The sequence below is a fragment of the Neolamprologus brichardi genome, chromosome 11, assembly GCF_056152115.1.
Source record: "Neolamprologus brichardi isolate AB-2024 chromosome 11, ASM5615211v1, whole genome shotgun sequence".
NCBI lineage: Eukaryota > Metazoa > Chordata > Actinopteri > Cichliformes > Cichlidae > Neolamprologus > Neolamprologus brichardi.
The window spans coordinates 20,036,536-20,047,500 of record NC_142114.1 but is presented as its reverse complement, the minus strand read 5'-3'; the positions used below and the strand labels follow the sequence as shown (position 1 = coordinate 20,047,500).

General features: G+C 41.3%; 2 protein-coding genes across 4 annotated transcripts in view; one reads left to right on the top strand and one right to left on the bottom strand.

The window, feature by feature from the left end:
- Window positions 1–3,509, top strand: part of cadm4 (cell adhesion molecule 4) — a 154,920-nt gene extending 151,411 nt beyond the window's left edge. For 2 of the 3 annotated variants that reach the window (XM_087848305.1, XM_006791658.3), the window contains 2 exons: window positions 1,905–2,033; window positions 3,237–3,509. In XM_087848305.1, coding sequence (XP_087704431.1) covers window positions 1,905–2,033; window positions 3,237–3,346 — 239 coding nt within the window. In that variant the 3' untranslated portion in view covers window positions 3,347–3,509. Of the gene's footprint in view, window positions 1–1,904; window positions 2,034–3,004; window positions 3,084–3,236 lie in introns of all 3 variants that reach the window. The other variant, XM_006791659.3, reaches the window with a different exon arrangement.
- A 4,299-nt stretch (window positions 3,510–7,808) lies between these two features.
- Window positions 7,809–9,687, bottom strand: LOC118454243 (adenosine receptor A1). Its single transcript, XM_087847794.1, has 2 exons — window positions 9,320–9,687; window positions 7,809–8,658 (listed from the first exon to the last, which is right to left on the bottom strand). The coding sequence occupies exons 1-2, from the start codon at window positions 9,685–9,687 to the stop codon at window positions 7,809–7,811; spliced, it is 1,218 nt and encodes a 405-aa protein (XP_087703920.1).
- Window positions 9,688–10,965: the final 1,278 nt, after the last annotated feature.

Here is a 10,965-nt window from a genome sequence, read left to right as displayed (position 1 = left end):
GCCATTTCTACCAGCTACAATTTGGCATGTCTGATGAGTCTCGATTTCTGCTGCGACAGAATTTGGTGTAAGCATGGATCCAACCTGGCTCGTATCAGTGGTTCAGTCTCCTGGTGTAGTGGTTTAATGGGGTGTGGAATATTTCTTTAAAACAACTTGGGCCCAGTGGTACCAAATGAACATGTTTAAACACCAAAGATAACTTGAGTATTGTTACTGACCAAGTCCATCCCTTTATGACCACAGTGTCACCACCTTCTGATGTTTCTGATGCATCCAGCAGTACACCATACCATGTCACAAAGCTCAAATCATCTCCCTAAGTTCACTGTACTCAAACGGCCTGCCCAGTCACGGGATCTTAATCCAATAGATCAAAACCCAAAATCTCTAAGGAAAGTTTTTAGCACCCAGTTGAATCTATGCCATAAGAATTAAAGACAGTTCTTAAAGCAAAACAATTCAACCAAGTACTAGCAAGGTGTACCTAACAAAGTTTTGGGTGTATTAATGTATGTACTAAAAAGGGAAAAATTAAAGATTAAAGAGTAAAAAGTGGTTATTAACTTTCCAGCAATATATTTTAAAAACACAACTTACTGTGACGACATTGCTTGACCAGCTCAGCTTTGCTGCATGCTACATGTGCTGCACATAGTACCATACTGTTGTAAACACTGGAGTTCGAATTGCTCTGCTGGATGAACTTTGATATGGCACCATTTGAAATTCACCCCTAGCTTATTTTGCTTTATTATGTTCTGTAAAAATGCAACAGCATATAGGTTCAATAGTGCTCAAAACTAAAAAAGGTTTCTTTGTGTCAATGTGGGAGTCAGGGGGCCTTTCCCCCATCCAGTGAAGAACAATTCACATCCTTGCAAAAAGCACACATTTAAAGTTAGCTCTCTGGTGGATAATTAGAGCTGTCCTGTAAATTCAGGAGAAACGAGGCTGATTCCAATTATCTTAATTCTCTCTATCTCTGCATGTGTGCATGTAAATACCTGAGTGTCTTTTTTGTTGTTGTTGTTTTGCCAGGATGTACTGCTGAAATTGTATAAAGACACACATAAACACAATCATTTCCTTTGGGTTTAGCTAAATGATCTGCAACAGTGACAATGACATCTCAGAGCACTAATCGTGTGTGTGTGTGTGTGTGTGTGTGTGTGTGTGTGAGAGAGAGAGAGAGAGAGAGAGAGAGAGAGAGAGTGTGTGTGTGTGATTTAACAAATTTTCATTTTCTGTCATTTGACGGTTTGATTGATTGACCGATCAGATATCAAATGACAAATCATTTCAATACAAACATGCGCTTCTTTCATCATTTCTCATTTTAGCCGTCATTATTTCTTACCACAACTGCAACTTTATACTGCAAATTTTCACATAACTTGTCTTTTTCCAGGTTTTGATCTCACTTCACTCATTTTGCGGTGAAATGTTTGGTTTCATTTCTGAGGACTGTACTGCTGAGGTGTAAACACAGTTTCCCTCATTCAAAATGCATTGTACTCTTGACAGGTTCCTGAATGGAGTGGTTTTGCAGTGGCTGACATAGGCTACTTATTCCTTTATTCAGTCTCCTCATTTCTTCACCCTTTTCTCACTCATTTTGACTGTCTGGCATTCTGTAGAGTGAGTGGGGGGGTTATGAAAGGTGATAATGCAAGTTCGGTTGAAGATATCGACTTCGCTTTTCTCGTGTCTTGCTCCCTCTTCCAAGCTGATGGAATGTGCTGCCTTTCTTTCTCTTTTATCTCGCCTGCTTTCATTTTTGATCCATTTCTCTCTTTTTTTCCCTCAGTTTCTTTGCCAGCACTTTTCTTTTCCTTTTTCTCGACATTTCCCTTTATGCAGTCTACCCACACACACTATTTGTCTTTCTTGCTCTTCCTCAGATCCTGGTGCAGTGGTGGAGACTCACAGTGCAGTACCCTATGCAGTGATAGGTGGTGTTCTGGCGCTGCTGGTTTTCACTGTCATCTGTGTCCTCATTGTCACCATCTGGTGCTCTGTCCGACAGAAAGGTAATCCACAGACACACTCAAATTCACATATCAGGTGGCACAAAAGTTACTCTCACAAGCATACCTCACATTTTTGGGAATCGGGGTATTTTATCAAATTTCCACAGGCGTGTTTTCTCCTTTCTCAACTTTCTGACTTAACGCGCTGTGAAAATATTATTGGATTCTAGTTACACTCAGAGTCTGTGAAACTCTGTGTAAAATTGTCAGCAGAAAGCATGCAGGACAGGATGCTCCTCTCTAGCCAGGCACTGTCCGTGATAAACAACCTTGGAAGAGAAAAGGTTGGGTGGGAAATGTAGGTGTGGTCCCCAGTGTTTTATGACTACATGTTAGTGTATCAAGGCTCATCTATTAAAGCAGAGTCGCCGCGTTCCCTATCTTTTTAAGTGCCCTTTGTTGGCAGCCACGTACTATGCACTAAAGCTGCCAAGAAATGATCTAGGAATAGTGCAGCAGGCTGCGACCAGGGTAACTTACCCTATGGCTAGACACACCGTCAGTCAACAGTGAGTATGGCTTGACCGCCAATCAGCATGAAGACAGGACCATTACAACCAATCAGTGTTGAGACAGGGTATTAGGGCTTTGTCTTGGTCCCTAGTGACTGTCAACATGCCAGTCAACCTCTGTGGTGCAACGAATAAGGATGTCAGTCACCCGTGGAGTGAAGGGACACTCCAGCATGAAGATGACTTGAGTGGTTCTTGCTCTCTACAAGTTGTACTACACCGATTCATTAATCATACAGACCTGAGGGGTGGTAAAATGAGTTTAATGGGTTTTCTGAGTGACGCAAACGTGCCATTGTTCTCTTGCACCTAACTTTCCCTCCACCCTTTTCTGCCAATCTCTCTTCCCTCCCTGTCTTTTATTCTCTATTATCTTCTATTATCCTCCCTCTGTTACCTCCTCTCCTTGTGACTCTTCTATTCACGCATCCATTCGCCAACTCTGATTTCTGCTGGTAGGCTCATACCGTACACGAGAGCCAATTCTTGCCTGGTATTGACCTAACAATCAGTTAACTAATGAATTAATCAGTCAAAGGTATGATACGGAGTAATATTAGCACTGACTGGTTTGATTTTGCTGCATGGCACTACAATGATCATGACGCTTTGCCGCCTAACCTTCCCCCTACAATCTCCCTCTTGTCCTCTCTCTCTCTCTCTGTCCCCTGCTCTCTTTCTGTTCACTCAGGTTCCTATCTTACCCATGAGGCCAGTGGGTTGGATGAACATGGTGAAGTGCAAGAGGCCTTCCTCAATGGGAATGACGCCAGCCAGGGCAAGAAGGAGTACCTACTGTAGCCCTTCTCCTTCCCTACTCCCTTTTCTTCTGACCTCATACCCTTTCCCCCTTCCTGTCCTTGTGTCCCACCTTATATACAGTATACACACGCACACACACACACGCACACACACACACACACACACACACACACACATACACACACACACACACACACACACACACAAACACAAAATACAATGCGCCATAAGAGGCAGCCTTCTGAAAACGACTGTATACAGATACCGCACACAGCCAATCCATCCTGTTCCAGTCCACTCCATATACATCCTGTAAACAGACATAAACTAGGAGACAGACTGAGAAAAGAGAGCCTCTAGACCCACCAGCCATTAACGACTGTGCCATATACTGTAAGCTGGAGAAACTGGGGAAAATATAGGGAGTGAGAAAGGGAGAGAGGGTGAGGCCACAGAGTGAGGTGAATGTAGACAAAAGCGAAATGATGCCATAATTATTTTGATTGAGAGGGAAACTGGGAGCACAAAGAAAACCGGCACTCTGCCTGTGCAGCCGCCAAAGTGGAAAGGGAATTAGAGGCAGATGACTGCTATAATTCCCCGCCTGGAGAATAGAAGAATCCATTTCACAAAGCTCAGTTTTTTAACTGACGGAGACAGTGGGAGCACTGTGTGAGAAGGGAGAGAGGACAAAGGGGAGAGAGAGAGAGTTGACCAGGAGCTTCTGAGTGCTTGATGCTTGAAAATGGATTTTTTTTTTTAATTGCCAAACCATCTTGGCTACACAGCTTAGCTAATATATAATTCCCTAACAAAACTAAACTGAGTCCCAGGAAGTATCCATACTTTATGAACAAACTAACTGTCCCGTTTTGCTATCCTTGTTGGGTGGCCTGCCAATTTGTAAAAAGAAAAGAAAAAGCATCTTTTAGTGTTATTTTCCCCCTCTCACTGCAACAGTGGAGGAAATGTGGTCCTCTTTTAATTTGCTTTGCGTTCACCTGTTGCAATCCTCTCCCCTTACTCGTATATCTCTCTTTGTCTCTGTATGTCTCTCCCTCTATCACTTCTTCTTTGTTGGCTCCTAATAATGAAAGGATTAGTATTGGGCTGCGTTCCTGAGAAAGAAGAAAGGAATATGACTTGCTAAGGCATTAAAGAAAAGTATAATTATTTTAGAATGTCATTAAGAGGATAAAAAGGTTTAAAACTCTTAATAAGAGGGCCAAGAAGAATCAGAGTGAAAGGACTGAACGAGAGAGAAGGCTTTTTTTCCCCTGAATGCTCAAACACATATGCAGATACATGCACACATTCATACGTACAGTAAAACACGTTGACAGTATACATATCTCTGAATTCCTTGTTTGTATAAAAAAGAACTTCGACATAAATTAAATTAAACTTTTAAGAAATAAGAAAACAGTTTACTACTGAAACGCATTATGAGCAACTATACTAACACAGAATACTAGCCTATAGAGGTGCAAAGCCGAACAAACTACTGTCCAGTGATCTTTAAAGAAAATGAAGAAAAGAATAAAAAAAAAAACATTTGTCTTTATGAGAAACCAGAGGTCTTATTGATTTTCTATTAATTATTATTATTATTTGAACAATTATGATTGTTGTTACTGTTATTATTATTGCCGTTGTTATTATTATACTTGTAAATGTTAAAGAAATGTACACTTCCCATGGTTTGTTTTGGTTCTACTGTAGAGAAATTGCTGTCATTTTTCACTCTTTTCCTCTTATCTTTCCTCTCTTTCCCAGTCTTTCTCTCTCTTTGTCTCCTGTGCCTAGTTGTCTCTTCTCCTGTCTTTCACTCTTGTTGATTTTACCGTCCATGTGTCATTGTTGATATATAGCTAACTATTTCTTTATAGGGGAAAGATACAAAGCACGACAAAATAAAAAAAGAATCCAAAAATAACCTCGGGTATCAGACTGTTTTTTTTTTTTCTTTTTGGGGGAGGCTGGGGGCGAAGGGTGTTTACTGCATAATTAGCTGGTACTGTTTTTGAAATCCTGTGAATACAGAACAGGAGATGTAGCATATGATTAGATCAATGGGGAATAGTGGCGTTATAGGTGGGAAGATAAAGATGAAGGCAGCGGAGCCGGTTAAAACTGGCAGCTCTTTCAGAATAAACAAAACAGATGCTTGTGTGGCAGCGCTAATGAATCATGAGAGCAGATAGCAGGCAAGAAAAGGTGACAGGAGGGTTGATTCAGATGCACGCAGAAAAATATGACTCTGCCATTAACTTCCACGCAATCAATACCCGATTCTGTCGGGAAGCACTCAACATGTCCATCTGTGTGCAGGGCTAGATTTGAAAGCTGCTGGAGGTCGCAGGGTGATAGATCGATGTGTTTTCTTCTATCGATGGCAAAGCTCCTTGGTCGCCTGTCATAAAGACAGATTGTCAAACGGCAATCAAAGTAATGGACTTGCCAGGCGCTACCAGCATGAGTTGACACTCTGGCCAGCAAACAATTCAGTCGAAACTAGACATATCTTGAGTTTATGATGACGCAACAGTACCACTGAAAGCGCTTGCTATCAAACTCACTGTGGTCGATGAGTAATAAAACTGAGAATATTGCCCCTTTTTTATGTCTTAAAAACAGAAGTGTGTGTCCTTCAAACAAAGGTTTCATCTGTTTGTTTTCCTGTGGGATACACAGCACTCAGTCTGGTTGTCTTTGTTGGTTGTTTGATGCTGATATTCTGCTCGTCCTCACAGAGGGGAGAAAAAGAAATAAAACTCTACAAAAACTAAACTTTTTAGTTCACACTTGTGTTTGTGTTCCCCTATAGAGTCCTCATAATCACACTAAAATTCACAGCATTGACTGTTGGCTGGGTAGGCTTTCTGGGAAACTAGGCTGGACATACTTATAACACAATTCATATGGTATTTCTGAAAGCAATACGACCACCACTGTGATCATGGAGGGTGATTATCAAAAACATAAGGAAAAAAGTGGAAAGTAACAAGTCATCAGTCCTTAATCCTCTTCTATTTATGGCATGCAGTGAATGTACCAAAATATGGCTAATAATATGACAGGAAAAATGTATGAATAACTCGTATAGCTTTTCTCTGACGTTGGTTTCACAAATTAATCTCCTGGAACGGGTTCACATCAGAGAATTTCCCATTTGTGAGAGTCATATTTCGTTTTTACAATTTGCAGCCAATATTTGACTTCAGTTCAAAAGGAAAAAAAGTAATTTTATTTTACTGCCAACATGCATGATTTTATCAGTCCTTTCTCTTTGGTTTCACCAGTGACCCTAGCATGGCAAAGAGGTGGCAGAGTAGCTTGAAGCGCAGGTTACTGAAGTTTCCAAGCTGCGTATAATCAGGAAGCAGGGAGCTTCCAAGCAGGCAAAACAATTGAATATGCACCTGTGCCAGGGAAGCTAGAGAAATTTTCTTTTTCACTGAGTGATATTTTTTACCCCAAATTGACATTTCTTTGTCAATAATGTGTTCCAGGGAAAGGGTTTTTTTTTGCAATGACATGAAGCATAGCAGTCTGTGTGTTTTCTGAATACATTAAGATAAAACTGAAAGTGCTGAAGGATTTGAAAAGTGAGAAAATGAATAAAAAAATAGGCACAAGATCTATAGAAAGCTGGAGAGACAGAGCAGGTCTATGATCATAAGAGACAGGGGGAAAATGTAAATTAGGGTGACCATATTTTGATTTCCAAAAAAGAGAACACTTGGCCCAGCCATGAAGAACTTTAATAATGAATGGTGAAATAAAAAATGTCATATAGGTTTTTACAAGTCAACAAGCGCAAAAAAAGAGGACGGTTAGTCACCCTAATGTAAATGGCATGTTCATTGTCATACATATGTCCTATGCAGAGGGAGATGGATTGCCACAGTTTTCTCCATCACTGATTTCTTAATACTAACATGCTTCAAGATGAACAATCCAATTAGTGTGAATAAGGACCGTTTTATTACAGGAGAGAATTGTATTGTATTTACAAGTTTAATCAAAGCAGCCATGAAAATTGTGTCATAACCAGGTTAATTATGTTTTCCTTACAATGCCACCTTCTCTCTAGACCACTACTGAAGGTTTAATTAAATGCTGTCACTCATACATCTACATTACTGGTGGTTGGCTTAGTAGAGATTTAAAGCAGGCTTAGAATAAGACCCATAGGAAGAGCAGTCAAAGAAAACAGACATCTGTGATCAGGATAGTAGTTATCACCTAGAGACTTAATTTTCTCACTGACATTTGGTGTGGGACCTGATAATTAACTGGCCTGATCATTTGCTAGTTATTCATTATGTGTGTGTACAAGGTTGCAGATTGCTTAAAAGCCTGCAACAAACAGAAATACGCCACATTTCTTCAGTCCACAGGTCATTTGTTTCCAATGCTAACTATTTTTTATGCACACGAAACATGGAGGGAATGTTGCTCTATCTGCTGGGAACAATAGCCCAGATCTTCCGAGAATTTAGACCTCTGGGCACACTTTGGCTTTAAGGGAGTGTTTGGCTGAAGACCATGGAGCTGCCTGCATCGCCTCACACAGTGCCATACGTACAGATTTCCCTCTGGACTGGGCTACTGCAGGTGGAAGGTTGGTAACAGTGAGAGGGAATGATGCCTGTTCTCCCCCCATGTGTTTCCTAGGAGGAGTGAAAAGGATCTGGGGCACAAGACTGTAGAGCTGGAAGAGGAACAAGGCAAATATATGAACCCAGTCAGGAACATAGGTACTCGGGGTAAAAAGCAGGAGAGCGTGGATAATGTGGAGTGGCAGGCACAGCAGAAGTAAAAGGGAGAGGGAGAGGGCCAGGGAGCGGGCCAAGCAGGAGTCATGTTTTGGGGGATCTGCATGACTAAAAGGAGTCTTCCTCTGCTTCATGCATAGCAGGTCAATGTAAATGGCCAGGAGGCAAAGCAAGGGGAGGATAAATGCCGTCATCCCGTGAACATAGACCAAGAATTGGGGACTGAGAATAGTGTCAGGAGCACAGAGTGTCCAGTGGCTGCTGTGAATCTCAGCATAGGTAAAGTTGCTCATGTCCTCCACGTAAAATTTTGACAAGAAGCCTCCGTATGGAAGGTACTTCCCAATGACTTTGACGTCATACTTAGGGGGTGGGGAAGAGGTAAGATGGGGTAAAGAAGTTGTCCAGTTACCATCCAACTCAAGACCCACTGTGCCTGGGTCCGCACTGCTCGTCCTGGCGTTGAGGACATCTGTGCCGATGAACTGAGCAAAGGAGGAGAGAACAGAGGCCACCCAGCACAACAGAATCACACCCAGAGTTCGCTGACGAGTGACCACTGTGGAGTATCTGGCATCCAAAGACATGAAAAACAACAACAACAACATATTAGCGTGGAGTTAATACTGAGACTCAATAGTACTTGAAGCTATCATAAGAAATTAGGACATCACCAAGATGATTGTTCCTAACTGACACCTGTCTACCACCAACTCCAAAAATTCAAAATGGCACGCCGTACATCTTTGAAGAAAGTATTTTCAGTCTAAAAGGAAATTCTGATTTTCCATTCAAGTCCGAATTTGTGGGTCACTGTCAATCAAACATCTAAGAGCCTTGGAGCCTATTGATATTTACTCACCATCACTCACATCGCATCACAAGCAGTTCGCAATAAGAACATCTTTATGAGCACTGAACAAACAGATTGTTTTACTACATACAAAGGTGTGCCTTGACTTATTTTTCTTTCATTTTTGCTAAAAGCATGCTTACAAATCGTGGTTGCCTCTTGCCACCCACATATTCACCCTTTCCCACACATATACAAAAATGTATTAAACCACTCAAAGTTTTATTTTACTTTGAAAAGGAGTCTTATATAAGAAATGTCTCCTTTTGTGTATTTTTTGTTGTGTAATTGTGTGTGTGTGTGTTTGTCTGCTTAAACTTTGAAACTGAAATTGAAAACTTGTCCATTTTCCTCTACTGATCAAACTGTTACGCTCACCTGTCTGCCAAACGATGGTATAGGTGGGTGTCCAGGGTAAGCAGTACCAACAGGAACATTGTAAACTGCTTGACCATCAAAGGGCAACACACAAGGGTTATGCAGGTGTACAAACACTGGGGGCTTCGCAGGTTGAGTAACACATTCAGAGGGACTCCCACTGCACCTCCTATGGCTCCGACACAACCCAGACACAGTCGAAGACAGCATGAAACACTCCCAGGCTGGGGCCTGGCAATCTGGGATCCGTCTTGGACATCAGCCATCGTGCCCTTGCTGGTGACTGCCATGCAAAGCCGCACGCTCACCACAATTATAGATAAAGATAACATGCACTGGCATAGGGAATACAGCCACGTGAGCTCCATGTCTGAGGACAATTTTTAAGAAGACAAAGAGACAAAAATGTATCTTTTTACAATTTTGAAAACAAAACAAAACACTGATGATAATGATGTGGGCAAACATAAATTCAAGAAAATACATATTGATGTTTTCTATGCAAATAAAACCTCCTACTCTACTTGTCACCTCTGCCCTGTGTTCCCATGTGTTTCTTGGAGCCAAGACGGCTCCTGGAGCATCGCTTTGACTTGAATTGTCAAAGAGATGGTCAAACACACAGAGAAAGACAAAGAATAGAGGGAAAATAAATGAGAAAGGAGTGACAACGGATGGAGGAAATTGTACGGTTAAGCAGTGGATTGTGGGTCAGAATACAAAAAACACTCAGCAGAAGGAGAAAAGTGCAGTTGTAGAAGGATTTAGAATGTGATGCAAGTTTGTGCTAGGGGCAGAGAAGCAGGCAGAAAGGGAGTAGATATTTTGATAGGTATTGGAGAGCTGTAAACGTGTCTGGAGAGTGAAAAGGTCAGGCCAGACCAGACTTGACAGAACTTCTCCATGTAGGATGTGAGCACCATGCAAACACACGACAACAAGCACCAAGCTGGGTGGCAACATACAGTTACACGCTATGTTTTCTCATACCTTGTTCCAATGTTTAATGCACCTCTTTTCTCCCTCTGGCCCACCATATTTCATTCACAGTCAGACACATACTTCTTGAAACACAAACAGTGCTAGACATTTATGCGTAAATACATGGACAGCAACACTCAGTTACACAAGTGTGCAGTGCCAGTGCCTGATGAGTAATTTTCAGCAAATGTATTCAGACATGATTGACAGCTAATTTTAGTGCATTTTCAAACAATAGTCTCCCAGAAAGCAGAGTAAATGAATATTGAAATAGCAGATTTGCTGCCTCAATGTGCCACCTGTCCATTCCATGTAATTAGTTTGACCTTTCTGAAACATTTGGTGTTACTCCTCACTTCCATAATAATCATGACTGGCTAAAATAACCTCTTTATAACACTTCATAATCACTTTACACAGTTGTCTCCTGTCTTACTACTTGAAGGGGCTCAGCAAAATTGATTTACTGAAGTAATTAATGGAGTTCAAATCCACCTTGTGTGCGTTTTCAGTTCAAATTGGTAGCTGGACACTCCCAGCGTAATGAATTGCCTTAATTAATCAATTAAGCTCTTTGAAAGTACATAGGGCCAAACTTTTATTCATGGCGACAGTCAATTTGACAGAGTTGAGAAATCAGTGGGTGCCAAAGAGGTGAATTAAAT

Bases quoted from the DNA above. Each gene is read 5' to 3' on its own strand.
- LOC118454243 (XM_087847794.1), bottom strand. From the start codon at position 9,687: ATGGAGCTCACGTGGCTGTATTCCCTATGCCAGTGCATGTTATCTTTA. The intron at 8,659-9,319 runs GTGAGCGTAACA...TTTGGATGCCAG, and splicing joins TACCATCGTTTGGCAGACAG to ATACTCCACAGTGGTCACTC.